The sequence below is a fragment of the Parasteatoda tepidariorum genome, chromosome 1 (assembly GCF_982258835.1).
Source record: "Parasteatoda tepidariorum strain Cologne lab strain chromosome 1, Ptep-v5.0, whole genome shotgun sequence".
Taxonomy (NCBI): Eukaryota; Metazoa; Arthropoda; class Arachnida; order Araneae; family Theridiidae; genus Parasteatoda; species Parasteatoda tepidariorum.
Genome location: NC_141755.1, coordinates 128,208,767 through 128,229,149, shown reverse-complemented (window position 1 = coordinate 128,229,149; position 20,383 = coordinate 128,208,767). Strand labels below are relative to the sequence as shown.

The 20,383-nt window shown below is 32.4% G+C and overlaps 1 protein-coding gene and 1 long non-coding RNA gene across 2 annotated transcripts in view; both read left to right on the top strand.

Moving 5' to 3' along the window:
* LOC107436626 (cubilin) overlaps window positions 1–20,383 on the top strand; it is a 59,226-nt gene that overhangs the window by 34,101 nt on the left and 4,742 nt on the right. Inside the window, exons 12-18 of the mRNA XM_071178171.2 lie at window positions 1,659–1,898; window positions 9,892–10,029; window positions 12,492–12,758; window positions 14,996–15,215; window positions 16,064–16,215; window positions 17,745–17,885; window positions 19,759–20,019. Of these exons, the coding sequence (XP_071034272.2) occupies window positions 1,659–1,898; window positions 9,892–10,029; window positions 12,492–12,758; window positions 14,996–15,215; window positions 16,064–16,215; window positions 17,745–17,885; window positions 19,759–20,019 (1,419 nt within the window). The remainder of the gene's footprint in view (window positions 1–1,658; window positions 1,899–9,891; window positions 10,030–12,491; window positions 12,759–14,995; window positions 15,216–16,063; window positions 16,216–17,744; window positions 17,886–19,758; window positions 20,020–20,383) is intronic.
* Window positions 3,573–8,541, top strand: LOC147816921 (uncharacterized). The gene is made up of 3 exons (XR_015429504.1): window positions 3,573–4,009; window positions 4,571–4,612; window positions 6,343–8,541. It is a non-coding gene; the product is annotated as an uncharacterized LOC147816921 (long non-coding RNA).

Here is a 20,383-nt window from a genome sequence, read left to right as displayed (position 1 = left end):
CACTTTTAAATTTCATATGCGTAACATTAAATTAATTCACACTAAACGAGGCATTTACGAAATAAAATTACTAGCTCATTCTAAATTTACAAAAAACATTTAAACTTTAAGTCATTATATTCCTACAACAGATAATTAAAAATAAATATCCAATGCTCATCTTAAAATAGGTATCTTAACATCGGATAGAAATAATTTAAAATACGGAATAAAATGCTCTTCTAAAAAGTTACTAAAAAGGTAAGAAATTAGAGTTTATAAATACAAAGGAACTTGCAGATCACCTTCTGGAACGCCCACCGGGCCTGCAGGTAGACTTGTGGACTAGGAGAACCTCGACCTTCCGACCACCATTCAGCTCTTTAGAAACACTTGATTTTCTGCCGAGGAATGCTCACTTCTTGTCAACCGTCTTGAATCTAGCGACACTCCGTCTATCATTTCCAGTCAACTATATGAGGCTTCAGATCAACTTTCTTCCAGGCAACAGCTCATCCGATCAAGGTGGCGTACTTAGCCGCGGTATCCAGGGACTCTTTCCAAATATCAACCTTTCAGCATTTCCGCCTAGATCAACTCATTCCGAGACTCCAGCTAAATCTAAACTCATTCTCGATGATACCGGCTCAGAACATACTTCTAACAGCTATGATAGATCCTGTCAGCGGTGATGTTTCAACTCAACATTCCATCGGGCACGATCCGCACTCCCGTCGTACTACTTTTTCAGGCACTCCCGTCTTACTACCTTTTCAGCCACTCTTCTCGCCTCTTATACTTTTCTCAGCAAGGCGGAATAATCCATACTGACCTGTTTACTCGCTCAAAAGTCATCCCGCATCCAGTGGACGTCAGAACAAAAAAAAAGATCCTTAAGAAAAACCAGCTACAAACCCACTAATACGCCATAAAAGTGATAATCTAAACCTCCTTAAATATTAATACAATTTATATCCATAATCTACCCCAAAAATACAATTTTAAAAGAATAAATAAAAATTTCTCATGAAATATCATAATTTTGATTGCATTTAAATTTTATCATAGATAATTTTATCATCTATTGAAAAATAACCTTTCTTTAAAAAGTATTGATACAAAAAAAAAACTCCAATAAATTCCTATTTATTACATGGGTCCAGAACAGAGGTTTTCAACTTACATGAGGCCGGGGGCCGCAATTAAAAACACCAGTCAAATGGCGGGCCGCAACTTTATCAAAATTTTATATGGGACTCTTTTATGCTTGAAGAAACATTAAATATTATTGTCAGTTTTTTATCAAGTTGTACAAAACAAAAGTATTGAATTAAAAATTAAAATAAGAAGTAGACATTTTTACCTGGGAAATAAATTTTTTTGCTCCTTTGGTGTGTTAAATTTCACAGATATTAAGAAATTGTTTTTCTTTTTTTTTTTTTTAACGAAGAAAAGTTCTTTAAACCTATATAGATTTTTAGAAAATTGTCTGCAAAAAAAAGGACAAATAATATACTTTAGTTCGCGGGCCGGATGTGGCCCGCGGGCCGTCAGTTGGTAACCACTGGTCTAGAATGAGCGATGTTAAAAAAAAAGTTCTCTTTTTTGACTCTATGTGTTGAATTTTTTAATGTAGCAACTTCTGCTAGAAACTATGCAAATGAACTTTTATCCTTTAGGATGCAATTTTCACTATCCGGACATTCGGGCGACGATTAGTAGTCCTAACTACCCGAATCCTTATCCTAACATGGTCGAATGTCGGTATGCAGTACATCTTCAACCAGGATTCTGCAGTGTGGAATTCAATTTCATCGACTTCTCTCTAGAACCTCCGACACCAGGACTGCCTTGTACTAGAGATTTCCTTGACATTTCTGGAGTAAGGTATTGTGGACAACAACTAAAAGGAATCACAAGTAACTATTACAAAACTTTATCTGAAATTGCATCATTGCATTAAAGTATGCAAAAAAAATTCATATTTATATTATTAAATTATAAGTCTGAATATGAAATTTTTTTTTTGCAAATACTTTTATTATGACATTTAGTTTTTCACTAAGCAAATTTTTGTGGGGTTTAAAAGTGTTTTCACTAAGCCCAGCTATAATTTTTGCTAAAAATTTTTTAGAAAGATGTCGTTTTTTACAAGACAATTTTTCTGCTATGAATGCAATTCTGTTTCAAGAGTAAAAGTTTCAATGTGCATGTTCGTTTTATGCAAATTTTTATATAGCATATATTTCTGATGAGATCCAGCGTAATTGCAATGCATTCTTCACAAAGTATTTTTTTTAATCTAATGCAGTCAAACCTCACTATAGTGAACACGGTTTATAGTGAGCTCCCGGATATAGACAACGAAATCCAGCGTAATTGCAATGCATTCTTCACAAAGCATTTTTTTTTAATCTAATGCAGTCAAACCTCACTATAGTGAACACGGTTTATAGTGAGCTCCCGGATATAGACAACGAAATGGTATCGTACCCCTGCCTTGCTACACACGTATAATGTTATTTTTTGTGGATATAGTGAACCAAAAAAGAGAGGAAGCCCTATTGGAAAAAAATCTTAAAACCAGTATCAAAAACCAGTAAAAATGATACCAGAACCAGTATAACCATACTGGAAATTTTGAAACCAGTATGGCACCATACTGGAAATTTTAAAACCAGTATAGCACCATACTGGAAATTTTAAAACCAGTATAACACCATACGGGAAATTTTAAAACCAGTATAACACCATACGGGAAATTTTAAAACCAGTATAACACCATACGGGAAATTTTAAAACCAATATAGTTCCATACTGGAAAGTGTAAAACCAGTATGGCACTATATCAGAAATTTAAAACCTGTATGGATCATACTGGAAATTTCGACACGAGATATAAAATCGTACTGGAAATTTTTATACCAGTTTTCAAGCATACTAAGAGTTTTAAAGTAGTTTTAAAATATAGCTTCATTCTTAGTAAGTACATATTTTTCTGGAAATCTAACAGTTTTGACATTATCAAACTTCGTTTATTTTTTTTTTTTTTTTTATTATTATATACTTATTTCAAATACTTAATTTCTTAGATTTTTATTAGAATTCTTTACGTATACGATATAAAGGGAGGTGAAAGCATATATTTTCTACATACATTAATTGAAAAAAATACATATTTAAAAATACTAAAATCATTTTATAATTTTGAAGAAAAAGGAAGTTTTTGAGTAAGATTTTTACACATTTTAATTACTTTAAAATCTCTGCTTAAAGTCATTTAAATGTTAGTAATTTTCCAAGAAAAGTAATTTAATAATAGATTGTGTTTTTATTCGTTTATTATTTATTTACTCATTTTTTTTTTTTGATTTACAAAATTTATTTTAATCCAAGTCATGATGATAAAAGAATATTATTAATTGTTAAATTTTATTATAAAATGTTTTTATTTATTTATTTATTATATTTGAATTTATTCTAGAACAATGTTATTCCCAACCGAAACTAATTTATCAATTCGAGAAATAAATTAATTAGTTCAGGTTTCAAACAAAAACAACTTCGTAGCAAAGGAAATATGTTTACATAAATTGAAAATTGATATAAAATCTCAACTTTTTATTTTCAAACATAAAACTCTCCTTCATTAATTTATAAATTTCAGTCCGTTTTTGAAATTTGTGATTAATAAATTTAAATCATAAAACAAACTAAACTTTTTTTTCGAATGAAATAAATAAATTTGTTTTGTTACTATATAGTTAATTCAATTGAATCTATAAAAGAGAAAAAGAGCGATTAATTCAGAAACGAATAATCACGAAAAGACGAGAATCGACTTTTAGTCGTTCGTTAAATCCATCGAGCTAGCGTGAAGCGATGAATTCGTTCGTTAAATCTATATCACGCTAGCTGATCTATACAGCTCAGTTTTTCTAGTTCTTTCCGTTGCTCTGTCTGAACTTCACAGCCAACTAATCTTGTTTACATCATGGAAGCATCGTGGGAAAAATGGCGTTATATTTTAGTAAGTGTATTTTTATCTTTATTTCTTGCTTTTATTTGCATCTTTGTTAGTTACAATAATGTTAAAACGTATGCTTCAGTAATATTTAAAGTAATCAAGACATATATATTATTCTTGAATTATTACTGCATGTGCATTTGATATGGGGTTCATTGCATTGAGACTCCATTGCATGAGAAGAAAGTATTTTTAATGTTTTTTCCTGGGTTTCTTAATGAAACTTTAATTGAAATAATTCTCTTTTTACATAAATTCTCATTAATATCACCGTTATTGACAAATTAATTATTTGTTTAGTTTTATATAATATTTGGAAACTTCGCGTTATATAATTAAGTGTTAATCTCAAATTCTTTTGTTATTTTTAATGTTTAATTTTATTTTAAAGCATTTAATTATAATTATATTTTATTAACTGTTGGTACCATGAAGTTTCAGTTAAACTAAAATAACATTTTAAAAACAAAGTAGTTGATACTTAAAAGTTTGATATTACTGCCTAGTTAATAGTGTACATATATTTTGTAATTGTATAATTTCTAAATCAATTTTTTTTTTCAGAAATGATTTGGAAAACAGCCTATTATTTTTATTTCAATAGAGGTATGTTTTTCTTGTTCTTGACATATTCAACACGCAAACTATTATAGAATTTTTTTTAAAAATTCGATAGTTATTTTATCCTTTATAAATCTACATTTAGGGACGTTTCAGAGTAAAGATCCATTACACCAGCTACAACTGTCAAGATGCCTAAAAGATTTTAAGCTTACAAATTTTATTTATTATTTAAAAAAGAAAGACTAGTAGAGATTTGGCTGGGATGGCTGCGAGTTATACTCTTTAAATTGGACCTGTTCTTTAATGTTTTTGTTTTAATTTCGCCTGGAGGTTTTTTTTTTCTTGTTTTAATTTCTCCTTATTGATGCTTTTAAGATGTTTGCAAAATTCCCAGAATTCTAAAAGTTTTAGTTAACAATATCAATAACACATTTTGCTAAAAACATAGCAGTTGGCAGTCCTGAATTCATTATATTTCTTTGTACATAAAAGTGATACAGTGTACATAAAGATATTCAGTTTGTTGATAAATTGAATTAGTGAAGCCTTTTTGCAAGTTTTCATATTATAGTTACAAATTAATTATAAAATGGAATTGAATGCTTCATTGATTTTAATGAATGTAAAAAGTATATGCAGATTTAAATGTTTCAATATTTTTACTTCTAAGTTCTGCCTCTGAAAAGTTCAAATTTTAATTTTATGTTTAAAACCTTTAATATGCTTTGCCATGATAATGTATTTAAATGTTAACCTTTTGACAAAGTTATGAGCTGAACTGTTTAAAAACTATTGTACTGAAACTAAAATGGTCAAAAGTTACTTCAGATCATTCATACTTAAATTTTTGCATGGAGTCGCTCTAAAAGTAGGTTGGTAATGTGCTTTCATGATGTGGGCGTTTGTGAATTCTTTTGTGTTGTCAACTAGAAGTGGGTAGTATGAGAGATACCTATGTTAGACATTAACTTCCCTTTATTAGAAATCTCTTTCAAATTACAAAAATAATTAAATTTTGGTGGACCATTATTTTTTCTTACTATTGTCGCGCTGATCTAAGTTTCAATTAGCCAGTTGAAATATTGAGTATATTTATAATTTATTGGTATAGTAGTTGAAAAATATGTAGTATTTGCAATTGTATTTTTCATACTTGCCGGCCAGGTGGCCGAGCCGTTAGCGTGCCTGACTGCGAAGCCATAGGCTGCGGGTTCGAATCCCGCTCTGGGCATGGATGTTTCTCTCTTTCTCTTTGTGCTGTCCTCTATTGTGTGAATGTGGCCCACCCTATAAACGGGTTTGTGGCAGTGTGGCGTGGGCAATGTTGCTCGCCTCCGTGACTTTGGTTCACAGGTGCCGACTGGGTAATGCGAAATGAGCAACAATTCTGGCAAAATAAGGCGAAGAATAATGTTCAGTGCCTACCATTTGAAAAAAAAAAAAAATTTCATACTTAATAGTTATTCTGAAAAATTGTTTTTACTGTATAAATTAAAATTAGTTAAACCCTAATGTATCCCTAAATGTATAAATTTTATTTTAATCTTTTATTTATTTGCAGTCTGTGTATTTCAATATTACTTAATGTTAAAAATGTCTAATGGAATTAGCACTGCAATCTGAAATATTAACTTAATCAGCATTGTAATCTAAAATGTAGCATAAACAGATAAAGCATAATATTAAAAGATAAGGCATGCAATGTCAAAAATGAGATTTTTTGAAATTGTTTAGTTTACAATTAATGTTAATTGAAATTTTGTTTATATTAGGAGCTCTAAATGGAGATATTGTTGCTGGCTCTTTTTTGGTGAAGTGAGATAGATAATTCTACTAAGAGGTCGACATTAAAGAAAAGTGAGGGATCCTGCACAACCAGACAACCTCCAACTAGACTGGAAAAGTGACTGTTGGAAAGTGCATTTTCGTCTCTATCTTCTTTGATATTGAGAAGGCTTACGATTGGACATGGCGGTATGGAATTTTGAAGACACTCTACGACATGGGACTGTGGAAATCCACCCATCTTTCTCAAAAACTTTCTGTCGAAGCGGTATTTTCGAGTAAAGTTGGGAACTACATTTTCTGATGTCTTCAGTCAGGCTGAAGGCGTCCCTCAAGGCAGTGTTTTAAGTGTCATACTCTTCATTATTCATGTATCACAAATCTTGAACGTGCTGCCACCTTCCGTATTTGTTTCACGATATGTTGACGATCCGAACGTGTCATGTACAGGATTTAACGTGCGTGTCATTGAACGTCAACTGCAGTTGACTGTGAATAAAATTGTGGAATGGTGTGAAGTCCTACAAATCTCATCCTCTAAAGCAAGATGTTTTTCCATTAAGCTTGGAACGATTGCATGACGCTAGACCTTCACAAGTCCGTCCATTTCATGCTCGCGTGCGCTCAATCATACATGGTTGACGCAGATAAGGCCTGCAAACGACGGTTGCATTTGTAAAAAGTAAAACTGAACCACAACAAGGAAGATATAATATTTTAACTATGCGAATCAATCAACTATTTGAATGCTATATTTTTTATTTCGCTACTAAAATATGACTATACTGATTTCGTTTGATTATAAAAATATTTTTTAGGCTGTTATGGTAATGTTTATATCATTTAGTAATTCTTATATCTTATTGAAGGCAGAGTTTAATTATGTCATATTCAATGTTTAAAAGTTTTAATTTTGTGTCGTGTGTTTTTATTCAGTATGTATATTAGTTATTATATTAATTATATCTTGTTGAGTTCAAAACAATTGTGAGATAAGAAAATCCTTCTAAAATTTAGGCTTATTTTATTATTTATGAACATGTGTCGTTACATAAATAATTCGCTCTTGAGATTTAACTTTTGTAGGCGATAACTTTCTTTCCTAATTTAATTTTCAGATATTATGTGATAAGTAAATTATAAAAATTAAATACTTCAAATAGAAAATGACTATATCAAATTGTGCTTTAAGTCAAGGGATCTTAAGAGAAATGTCAATAGAATGACAGACTAAAAGAATTCAAAATTTTTATTTATATTAGTTAATAACTTGTGTCATTTAAGATTTTATTTGTAGCTATAATTACTACTCTAACCACTATTATGGTTGAATGATTAAAGTTGACTATAATTTAAATATCAAATATATCTAAAATTAAAATGGTTTGTATTTAAATCTATAGTAGCAAGCAAGTACATTGATCAAAATGTAACATAACTATATAATTATATTTTACAATGCCTGATTTCAAAGTAAATGAACAGTGTCAAATTAGATTCATTTCAAATATTTTTTGCGGCATTTCGAACATTAAATATGTGTTATTTGCATTCAATTTTATTTATCAATTACAAATATAAACCAAAGATAATTGATTTATATGAAATCATAATTTTATAATTAGATTGTTTAAATTTATATTTATAGATTTATACACTTCACACGGTCTCCTTATTGTGCATATGAATTTGCATTTGTCAAATATTTCCGAGGCTTATTTAACAAAATTTATCATTCAAATTTGTAATTACAAAGGATATAAAAATTAAGATTTTGACTTTAGTCAGTTTTTGACTATTCATTACATAATATTTCTAATCCCCAATCAATTTTCATAAAATCTGAAGAATACATTTACTCTTTTCTTATGTTGCTGCAAAACATTTTTTGTGTAGTATTTTAGATTCAAATATTATTGACAATTATTTCTGATATATTAATTATTAAAAAAATTACATTAACTGTGAAGAAGTTTAAAAAAAACAGTTTATTTGATTTTTATAAACATAATGCAAACTATAGCTTTTGACAAAGTGTTTTAGTTCCCTGTATAAACCAGGTGACTTTATTTATTTACTCGTATCAATGTTTTATTTTCCCATTCAGAGCAGTTCACTAACCTTCCTGTATTAAACTGTAGTACCTCACTATACTTGTGTTAAAAATAAATTGTTACACCATCACAGTTTACTGGATGTAGTACACTAGTGATACTGGGTTCGATATCATACTGGAATAAATTTTATACCAGCTCATGAAACACCGGTTCCGGTATGATACTGGTTCCGGTATCATACTGGGATCAGTTTGATACCGGCTTATGAAACACCGGTTCCGGTATGATACTGGTTCCAGTATCAAACTGGAATCAATTTGATACCGGTTTATGAAACACCCATTCCGGTATGATACTGGTTCCGGTATCATACTGGGATCAATTTGATACCGGCTTATGAAACACCGGTTCCGGTATGATACTGGGTCCGGTATAATACTGGATCCAGTATCATACCGGAACCGGTGTTTCATAAGCCGGTATAAAAATTTTTATACTGGGAATTTTTTCCAATAGGGAGTAGGATAGTATGAACTTTTTTCTGCCTTCGACTGATTTTCTTCATGTTTTTCGTTCTAATTTTGAAATGTCTACTTCAAAATAAATACCAATTTTTAAAACCATGTCTTATGCATGGAATGTAGCAGCAAGCATTTTTTTCTTGTTTCATAAATTGAATTGGTTCAGCATTCAAAGAAGCTTCCAGTATCTGGAGAAATGCTTCAAGTCAAAGAAAGATGAATTTGCTAAGCGATTGGGTGAGACTACTTTTATGGCTGATGGTGAGACAAAGTTTAAAAAGCGGATAAATTCAGGAAAAAATATCGGAGAGTCAAGAAATGTTTCCATATCTGATGTGGAGGATTGCTCATCAGCTAAAGATTAATATTTTTTTCTTGTACGCAAGACGATGTTGTAGTTGTAGTTCATTTACGTCGCACTAGAATGGGCTACTGGCGACGGGGTGGGAAACATCCCTGAGGATGATCCGAAGACATGCCATCACAATTTTGATCCTCTGCAGAGGGGATGGCACCCCCGCTTCGGTAGCCCGACGACCTGCACGCGAAGTCGAGCACGTACGCAAGACGAAGAGTCATAAAAAATAAAACACATTTTTTTGTTACTACGTATTATTTTCCAGTCATTTTTATATTTTATTTTATTCATACTTAAATAATGTGCAATAAAAGGGGGCGGAACTATAAGTTAAAATTGTTTGGTGAACGGTTATAGGGGTCATAATGAACCGACCCTTGAATGTTGACTATAGCGGGGTTTGACTGTAGCATTGTAACAGCTCACAGGAGAATGAATATTCAGTTACCTCTTTCGTTCATTTTTTTTTTTTAAATTTATTGTAAATCTTAATTTTATGTTCATTAACTTTTAACCGAATGTTGATGCAAAATTAAACTTTATTTGAAAATTATACTGTGTAATTTTTACTTTAAATTTAAACTTTATTGTTGTTAATAGAAATAGAATCTCCTCTGGGATTATCGAAGGAATTAGTGATGACATTCATGAGTGATACTGTGGTCAACAATAAAGGATTTCTGGCATCCTTCCGTCAAGTATCCTGTTCCCAGTCACCACCTCCACCCCCACCACGAGGTATATTCTGCTGTGTCAATTTTTAACTTATTCAATTTTATTTTATATTTTTTGACCATCGTTGAGCGGCCGACCCAATTTTATGGGTTTACGATTACTCATGTTCTACTCCGTCATTTTTAGCCCAATCCAGAAGACGGGGGAACTCCTGTATCATCGAGTAGTGGGAGAAATTTGTCTTCGTGGAAGACTTTTTGATGGAGCCAATCCGCATTTGCGTTACATGGAGAGGAAGACCTCCCACTGTTAGCCTGATGGCAGGGTAACTCTAACCCATGATCCATGTACCACTGAGGATATTTCACGTCAGCACTGCGGTCGGTGCAAGCCAGATGCGGAATTTGAATCGACTGGGATTGGAATGCGAACGCTCCATCTCCTGAGCCATCGCGGCATGTTCAGTTTTTTAAAAAAAAAAACAGCAATTAAATTTCGAAAAATATTAGAAGAAGTAAAATAAAAAAAGTTATGATCGCCTTCTTACGATCACCCATCATTTGTCGTTTTCTTTCTGGATTGACTCCGTTAAACGCCCACAACATTACAAAAACTCTTTCAACTGATGTTTGTCGTCGGAATGGTTTTTAAATCCTGCCTTTTAAGACGTCCTTCATTCATATTTATATTGAAATCACTGTCAAGCTAGTTACGGTTATAATAAAAGGAATGCAAAACTACTTTAAATTATTCTGATGTAAATACATTACGAATGACTGCTGGTGAAATTAAAACGAAAAACAGGGGTTGCCATAGCAACGCATGCAGTGACGACGCATGTACACTGTTCACTCTTACTCTTGAGCACAGTTGAAAAGTGCGTGTACACCATCAAATCCAATCCAATACCCATTTTGCAAATGGGTAAAAGTTAAAAAACAAGTTCCTAATTTCCAAAAACTCCAGCTGCGTAGTTACAAACTCAGTTATTCAATTCCATTATTTCATTCAAGAAAAAGTGTATAAAAACTGTTTATTAAGCTGGCAAATTTTCAACGTTTATTTCTTCTCATAATTTTCATCTACTTCATATGTGTTAATTTTAATATCTGACAATGTTAGAATCGCAGACATATTTGAATTTATGAGGATTGTGTTGTAGTTTGACCATGATTACAGCTTATATTTATTACACACCGTCTTAGCTTTCATGCACATATTCATTTATTACAGAAAGCTATAGTCTAAAAAAATAACAACCTTTTCGTTCAAAAAATATTGAAAATTGCGAAATGGCTCCCTGAATGGAGCATTAGAATATATATATACAGGGTCATTCATTATTCCCTCCGGGGTTTAGCAGCGTTATAGTAAAAAAATAAAGACGAATATGGCAAAAAAGAACATATGAAATTATTCCGAAAATATCCGAAGTTTTAATTTAATCAGTTGCCGGTAGAAGCCAGTTGTAGTAAAGAAAAATGGCGTTTACAGGCGGAGGGAATATCGGTCAAAAGTTGCGTTGCAAAGATATAAACATTTATTCAAAATATTCCTTCTAAAATAGTCCGACTTGTTATTCTACATTACAAATAGAAAATCTAACTTTGTCTCTATTGTGCGAGAACTCCTCCAGATTAAAAGTCTGGGGCTGCCATGGTTACAAGCTAGAGCACATTTCTAATGGAGGTGCAATGAAGGCGTCGAATGGTTTTCAAGATCCAAGAATACTTCCTATTCGAAATGACTTATCTGCGCTCCTGGAAAATCATGAAGAATCATGGAAAGTCATGGATTTCGGTATTGAACAAAATTTGTCATGATTTTAACGATTTTTTTAAGAAAAATCATGGAAAGTCATGAACTTAAGTCGCCGAAAAATGTAATTTTTAAAATGGAATCCCCCTTCCCCAATTTCATGGTGTCCCGATTATCTGATTTTGTAACAGAACCCCCACTCACAGTCATATTTATTAACATATGAAATGTTTTCATCTTGTTCTTTAAAAATTTTCTTTCAAAAAATTAGGGAAAGAACATCATTTCTAGAGCAAATTATCTTTCAAACACACACGACATGTCTGTGGTTTCAGAATTTTGTTATTATTTATTATTTTTATTTTATCAGTTTAAAATTCTAGATAAAGCAAGTCAGTCATTAGCATATTTTTTTTTAATTCCGAAATTAGAACAGAAAAAATCAGGAGTATTTCTTTTCTTTCTGATGGACAAGAAAAGTATCTTGAGAATATAATTCTGCAGAAAAAAAAGAAAGAAAATTTGCTTTCGTATTTTGTTCAGCCATTTTATGGCTTCAACTCTTTCTTTACTCTGTTTTTTTTTAAAATCTATAAATATGAAGATGCAGTGTATAGCAGTTTTGGTTATACCTATCATTTCAATGAATGGTATTAAAATGCTTTTTTAAATTTAGTGTTGTGTTTTTGTTGGAGAAAATTCGTCAAGTCATGAAAACATTCTTGGAATGAGTCATGGATCTTCAAATTGCATCGTTATTTTTACAGGTGCTACTCCTCCTGCATTGACACCCGGTGATCCTACTTGCGGTGGTCACTTAACTGGACCTTTCTTTGACATTCGGTGGCCAACGGTGACAGACTATGGCCAGACAATCGAATGCGTCCACACTGTTCATCGACTGGGATCTGATACGTGTAACTTGAGGGTGACTTTTGTGACTTTTGATCAGGGTGACGCCAGGGATTGCCCGAGACAATTTGTACAGATCGGTGATCATACGCTTTGTGGAAAACTACCGGCATATACAGTCAGTGAGTAATTTCCGTGCAACCATTTTATATAAGATTATGGAAAGTTCTGTTTATTGTTAATTCAAAATACTATATAGAGAGTTTAGATAAACCATAAAAAATGCCTAAAATGCGCTTTTGATATTTTGAAAACATATTTTCACTTCATGAATTCATCTTTAAATTTTGAGTTAACAACAGAGATGAAACAGAATAAGGGTGCATTAAATTGAGAAATTTTGCTTAGACAGGAATATGAATGCACTTTCTTAATTAAAATCCTGTTTTGCACTTCGAAGCTGTTCTAAGGGCAAAAGTAATTTTGTAACACTGAAAAAATTCAATAAAAGACGTGCTGTTTACAAATTTGGAACTAAATAATAATTTGAATCACTTGGTTCGAATCACTGATCTGAAACACTTGATTCTCACAACTGATCCGAAGATTCCATTTTTCGAGTAGTGATTTCAATCCCTTCATTCGTATTATTGATTTGAATAAAAATAATTTCTATCAGTTATCTGTTCTGAATCGTTGATTTAAAGGACTGTTCTGAATCACTTGATGGGAACAGTGATTTGAATCATTTCATTGGAATCACTATTTTCGAATCACACGGTTTGAATCAGTGATCTGAATCAAATGATTCGAACCAGTGAACCGAATCATTTGGTTCGAAACACTCTGATGACACTCAGTGATTCGAATCACTTGATTCTGATCACTGGTCTCATTGCTTGATGCGAATGAACGATCTGAATAATTTGATTCTAACAGTGATATAAATCACTTGATTTGAACCACTGATCCGAATCGCATCATTTGAATGAGTGATCTGAATCACATGGTTCAAATCAGTGAATCCAATTACTTGATTCGAATCACTTAAATCCAATCAGTGATCTGATTTTCTTGATCTCAATCAGTGATCCGAATTGCTTGATTCAAATTATTGATCCGAATCTCTTGATTTGAATCACTGGTTTGAATCACTTGTTTCGCATCAGTAATGATCATGAAATTTATGACTCCACAATTTCGTGACCAATAGCATGATGGTGGCAGCGTGGGCGTTCCATGGAGAAGTAAACAACGAAAGCCTGCCTGTGTCATTTCCTTAAGAGGTGAGCGCATTAACTCCCAAGTCAATGAAATTATTTCTAAGCTATTATTGACGCTAAGGAGAGCTTTAACTAATTGTGTATTTATGTGTTACCTTGAATGATCGAATTTAAGAGAATGTCGACCGGTGAATGTCAACAATCACATAGTCGCTTTGGTGATTATTTCTACATCCGTTTGATGTTTATTTATTCGTTGATATTATTCTATTTATTCGATATATTTGCTGAGGATAGATTAGGCAAAACATCGGAGTACCGGTTAAGTGCATACTGGATTTAAAAAAAACATTGATATAGGGCATACCGGGCAATGACACTTCACTAGACCTAGTATATATTTCGGATATTTACCAAAGCAGTTGAAGTCCACCCATTTCTGTCAGTCACAGTAATGTAATTTCTCTAACGAAATGTATAAAAGTATGTTTCATACTTTCAGAACACTTTATTTTAAAATAATGTTCCTGCAAAACTAGACTAGCAATCGAGCCCCATTGCGAAAGAAATTCCGACGGTTAGTGAATGTGAAGAGCAAGGTCTAATCTTTTATATATATATATTCAGAAATATCGCATTTATAGCAATATATGTGTCTTGATAACGACTATTTGCTTTTACCATTCTTATTTCTCTACAATTTAGTTTTTTATTTTATTCATGTTTTTCATGTTAATTTGTATATATATAAAAGAAAAAATAATAATGATAAATTCCGGGGGAAAAATATTTAAAAAAAAAGGAAAAAAATTCATAAAATCTAGAAAATAAATAAATATTATCTATTCATCAGCTCACACGATTATATCCACAAAAAGAATAATATACACGCTCCTTTTTACGGATATAATCGTGTGAGCTGATGAATAGATTATATCTTTTATTTTCCATATTTCAAGAATTTTTTTTCCTTTCTTTCGAAAAAGAATTTTTCTCGGATTTTTAATATTATTTCTTCTCTTTTTTTATTGTTCTGTAATTTTTCAATATTTTCTCTTCATTTTGAACTTGTTTTATGAGTTCTATTTACTTGCAGCTTTACTTGCACAGTAAATGAAACTTATTGTTTTTCTTAACTTTTTTCCTTTTTGTATTTATTTATTATGCTATATATCTGAATGAAATTGAATCGACAGGAGATTATGACTTTTTGGATTACACTCTGATAATCAGGATAACGTCAGCTCAATTACCCCGTCCCAGAATTCACCTACAAGTTCAGCAGTTGCCATGTGGAGCTCACAATCCTCCATCCCGCCTCCCTCCACCCACTTGTGACGAAACATTTCAAGGACCTGGATTCGAACTGCGAAGTCCTTATTATCCTCATGGTATAACATCCAGTGTGGACTGCAGGTAACTCTCTTTTAATAACTGGTTGATTTCTACAAATAATATTATATACTCTAAAACTTTTGAACAGAATATAACATTGTTACATTTCAAATCATCAGTTATCTATTTCTCAAATACGATTACAGTGACAAAATTTCAAATTTTTTCAATAAATTTGAAATTTCCTATATATATTTACTACATTTATTTTTTACGGAAATACATTATATAAATTTACTATATATATTTTTTACGGAAATACATTATATAAATTTACTATATATATTTTTTACGGAAATTTAATCTTCATTTTAAAAGGTCCGATATTTGTGCTTGGAAGAGAGGTGTAGAAAATAGTATTTTTCAAATTTTAAAATGTTACAGTTCTAATAAAAATGTTCGAAAAAGAAGCACATTGCTCTTCCACTCTGTCTAGCGTTACCGCACTCCCGATAGCAAAGATTCTTCAGCACGTCAGCGAGTGCTGCACATCATCCGCTGATTGTTTTTCATATGAAACAAAGACAAGCCTGATTGAAGGAGAAAAATCATTTTTAATTCCTAAACTTTCAGCAAAACTTATTTGCCAATCAGCAGATATCAACGAAAAGAGATGACTTTCTAAATAATGGACTTCAGTTCACAAACATTTAAATGACACGAAAAAAATAAATTCTTCTTTTCCGGAGTTGCCTTTTCTAGACTGTACAGGGACTTAATCCATTTTCTTTAACTTTCAGTTAAAAATGTTCAACTATTTTAATTTACTTTTTAACGACATTTCTTAGTGCATCGTTGTTTTCTACCTTATCTGTGCTCATTTTGCTGTATATGAAGCCTATCTTGACAGCGAACAAATTCTGTTGCAGATACATAGTGAGAAAGTCCTCCCCTTTCATTTGCCACCTTGAATTAACATTTGAGAGATTTCAATTACCTGAGAGTAGACAATGCTATGGAAATCACTTGAGAATCGACACAGAGAGGTTATGCGGAAGCTCCATATTACCCTATTCTGTCCGTGAGTATTTCTCTCAATTTCCTTTTAGTCATTTTCAGGAAATATCGCTTATAATTCGTGCTTCCTTAATAGGGATGGTGTTTTCTACACCCCCTATACTTCCAGGTTTCCCGTGTCCTGGGAAGGCTCACACATTGTGTTTTGAGACTCTCTTTAATATTTCTTGGTTTACCTGGTTTATATTATTTGGGTTTAAAACAGAATCTCTATAAGAATTGTCATATGAAGAAAAGAATGGTTATAAAAACACTTCTTACCTTGTCAACATTATACCAACTTGAAGATTTAAACCTAAATGATCATTTGTAAAATGAACCCGCTATTCGAACAATTGGATAAATCTAGCCTTATGATGGTGCACGGCTTGTCATAAGAATAAACAGTCATTGTAAAAAGAGGCCAAATCGGGACTGCCAAAAAAGCGAGAAGCTGTCACCCTTTTTTAACGATACGCCTGTAAATAACTAAAACAAATGTTCACCACAATGACTTAATATCCTATGAAATACATCAGCTCAGAAGTGTTTATTATTAAAAATGAAATTATATGTTTGAAAATATCGCCTCGCAGAATAAGCTGTGTTGTAGCCGGTCGAGACATTAAAAACACCATCCATATTTCTCTAAGTAATCCTCGGGCAATTATTTCGGTGATATTTCTGTTGCATTAGTTAAATTCTTATAGGTTAATAAGATTCTTGACAATCTAGTATTGAAAGGACGGGATAGCCTGGTCGGCATGTCCAAGAGTTCGATCTCCACCGGCCGAAGACTCTCCGTGTAGTAAATGGTGTCTGATGCACGTCGAGTCTCAAAGTCCTCCATGTTCCCATAACAAATCAATACCACTGGGATCAAAGAGTTTCCTTGTCTTTTGGTTTGGGTTCAAAATAGCGGAGTTGAACATGAGTAGTCGTAAACCCAAAATTGGGTTCAACGACGGAAGGTTTTAAACCCCTATTCTATCGATTCCTATAGAGCAGTGTTTCCCAAAGAGTTTAGCGGGCATTCTTATGCGAAATATCTCGCAACAAACGAAAATTTCAAAACATTTTATTTAAAAACAACCATGAAAATTTAAGTTGACATATTTTTCTATTGGCCATTTTTTGCAGAGTTATTAATGAGTGGTGTCAACAGCCAGTTTTTGCGCAATTTTGTTTCCAGTGAAAAATACATTCATTCTTTTATGAGTGGTGAACAGCGTTACGGAAAGTTTAGAAAAGGGTGCACAAAAGTCTGGGAAACAATGCTATAGAACAACCGATTCATTTCAATCAGAAAAAAAGTTTTTTTTTTTTTTTAACCATTCTATCCTCTTGATGATAAATGTAAAACCTTTCAATAATCGTTCATATAATCTGTTTCTTTTCAAATGATATCACTTTTCTCCGGTTTATTTCCAAGTTAGAACCACCTTTTGAACCCGAAAATTATTTAGTTTGCATAACATAAAAAGATTTTCCGCCATTGTTATCCAAGTGAAAATTATAATTATCAGATTTAGGGACGGCATCTTTTATTTTCAGGAATGTACGATTTTCAGACGTCGGAAAAATTAATCCACTTCAGTGCTGACCACATTCTTCCCGGAACCGGTTTCTTAATCCGAGGACGTCAAGTTCCCTGCACTTCCTCTCTTCTGACCTCCAGTGGTGGAAATACTGACCGTAAGTAATCAATCATCTGATGATGAATCATTATTTTTACACTCCATTTCATAGTGTTACTTTTTTTAAAGATTGGCAATTTATCCCTACTGTTTTAATAAAACTGAGATGGGCACAGAAGGCCTTGGCCCTCTATGGGCTGTCGCGCCACTGAGCTTAATTTAGTTTTGATAAAATATGTGTGTTCACTACGCTATTGAGGGGGGGGCTCTTATTTTTAATTCACAAACAAATTTCATTTAATAAATTCATTCTATAATATTTGATTCATTCTAATAAAAGGAAGAATCGTATTTTTTCAAACGTTACTTAATAAGCCGACTAATTTCAATCCCATCACACTTTGATCCTTTTATAATGAACTTCAAAAAAAGGGTCAGGAGCCTTCCAATGAGGTGAACCGAGTTCGAATCCCAGCGAGGGGGGGTCGATGCGAATTTTGCATCCGGCTTGCGCCGACCACTGCGCTGAAGTGAAATATCCTCAGTGGTAGACGGAGTATCATGAGTTAGAGGACCCCTTGTCGTCAGGCTAACCGTGTGAGGTTTTCGTGGTCTTCCTCTCCATGTAAAGCAAATGCGGGTTAGTTCCATCAAAAAAGGGGTTCACGAGGGAAAGTTTCTCCCAATACTTAATTCAGGTGTTCCCTCGTCTTCTGGATCAGGGTTTAAAATGATAAGGCTACGGAGTTGATCATGAGTTGTCGGCTGTTATAAAATGAAATCTAATAATAATATTAACTTTAAAACTTCTTTCATTCTCGGTAACATTATAGGCTAAACTATGTGTCGATGAGCTTAGAATAACATTTTATGTATTTCTCAAATAACTTTTTTGTTTTTTTCTTCTTTTTAATAGAATCTTAAGTTCTTTTTAAGATAAAGGCAGTTTTCATAAAATATTTTGTGAAATTTGTATAAACAAGCATCTAACGTGACAGTCGGTGCTGACGAGAATCTCTCTAACAAAATAACTATTTTTTAGCAAAAAGTGCTCGCGGGTGCTCTTCTTCAAATAAAAACAAATTCTTTACAGATCCCATGTGTTTTGATCCTGTAGTCATTTAAGTACTGTTGAAATTCTTATTTTAATAACAACTCAAGGCAGTGTTGCCAGACTTTGAAATCAAAAAATACTACAACTTTATCTGAAAAAATACTACAAAATACTACAAATTTTTAAGCGCCATCTACAGAAGTAATTTGGAAGTTGAAATTATATTAGAAGGATAAAATACTATTAAAGGAATAACAATACTATTAAAAGGATAAAATAAAAGGATATGTTGCTAAGAATAAAATAACTTTAAGATGTAAAAACATTTATCTTTTCCCTTTTATGCACTTATAGTTCAAGTAAACGCGCAGTAGCAAAGATTTAAATCAGCAACTTTGTCTTAAAATAATTGTGCGTATCATAAATGATTTATAACAAATTTTTAGAAAATTGAACTTAAATGAGAGAAAAAAACGTATTTTATTTCATATCATACATACGTAATTTATTTCCACAACGTAAAATCTGTTTTAATAATGTGTGTTGGTTGCACAAAAAGCAAGTTAGTTGCAATTAATAAACTTCTTACAGTCGTCACTAGATAGAGTATAAGACGAACTGTAAGCGTCTGATTTTCATGGCTATTTAAAAACTAGAGAGTGGCTCTTCTTTGATTTAAAAATTGATCAAAGAAAACATACCACTTTTTTAAAAACGAAAAATACCTGGTGAAAAAAATACTAGGTGGTATGGCGACCAAGGTTGCTAACCAGTATGGTGTTTTGATCCTACATCAATTCTGGAGAAATTCTTATTTTAATAACAACTCAAGTTTGCCAACCAAAATTTGGTCAATAATCCTTGTTCTCTTTTTCAGAGCTCCCTTCCCCATCCTCCGCTGTTCGTTGTGACCAAAGTTTTGGACTGGATGAATTCACCATTTATAGTCCAGGTCACCCACTCCACTATCCGACAGACACCCACTGCCGATACGTCATCATCAGGTCAAACTCAGAGGTGTGCGGACTGGAAGTGACCTTTGTAACATTCGACCTGGAAGACTATTACCAATGTCAGAGAGATTACTTAGATATAGATGGGGAGAGATTATGTGGATTGCTGCCACCTCAATCCATTCGTAAGTATCTCATCTCAACATCTAAAAATTACAATTTAATAAGATTATTCGTCTGTGCCACATCTAGATGGCGCCACGTGCGACTTTAAAAAAAACGAAACAATTGAAGGCGGTATTAAGAAAGGTTTGGTGTGAATTACTATTATTTCTTTATTTTATTATTATTATTTTTGTTTGTGTTGTGTGGCAAAGACATGTGTTATAATAGAGTATTTTCAGCCACTGAAGAATTTTAATGTGGAATCATTCTCATATAATGGAAATCTACGAAAAGTACCTGCAAACGTTATGACGTCTAAAAAATGTAATTTTTCCTGTTTTTTTTTTAAACTTGAAAATTGATTAAAAAATAAAACTACAGATT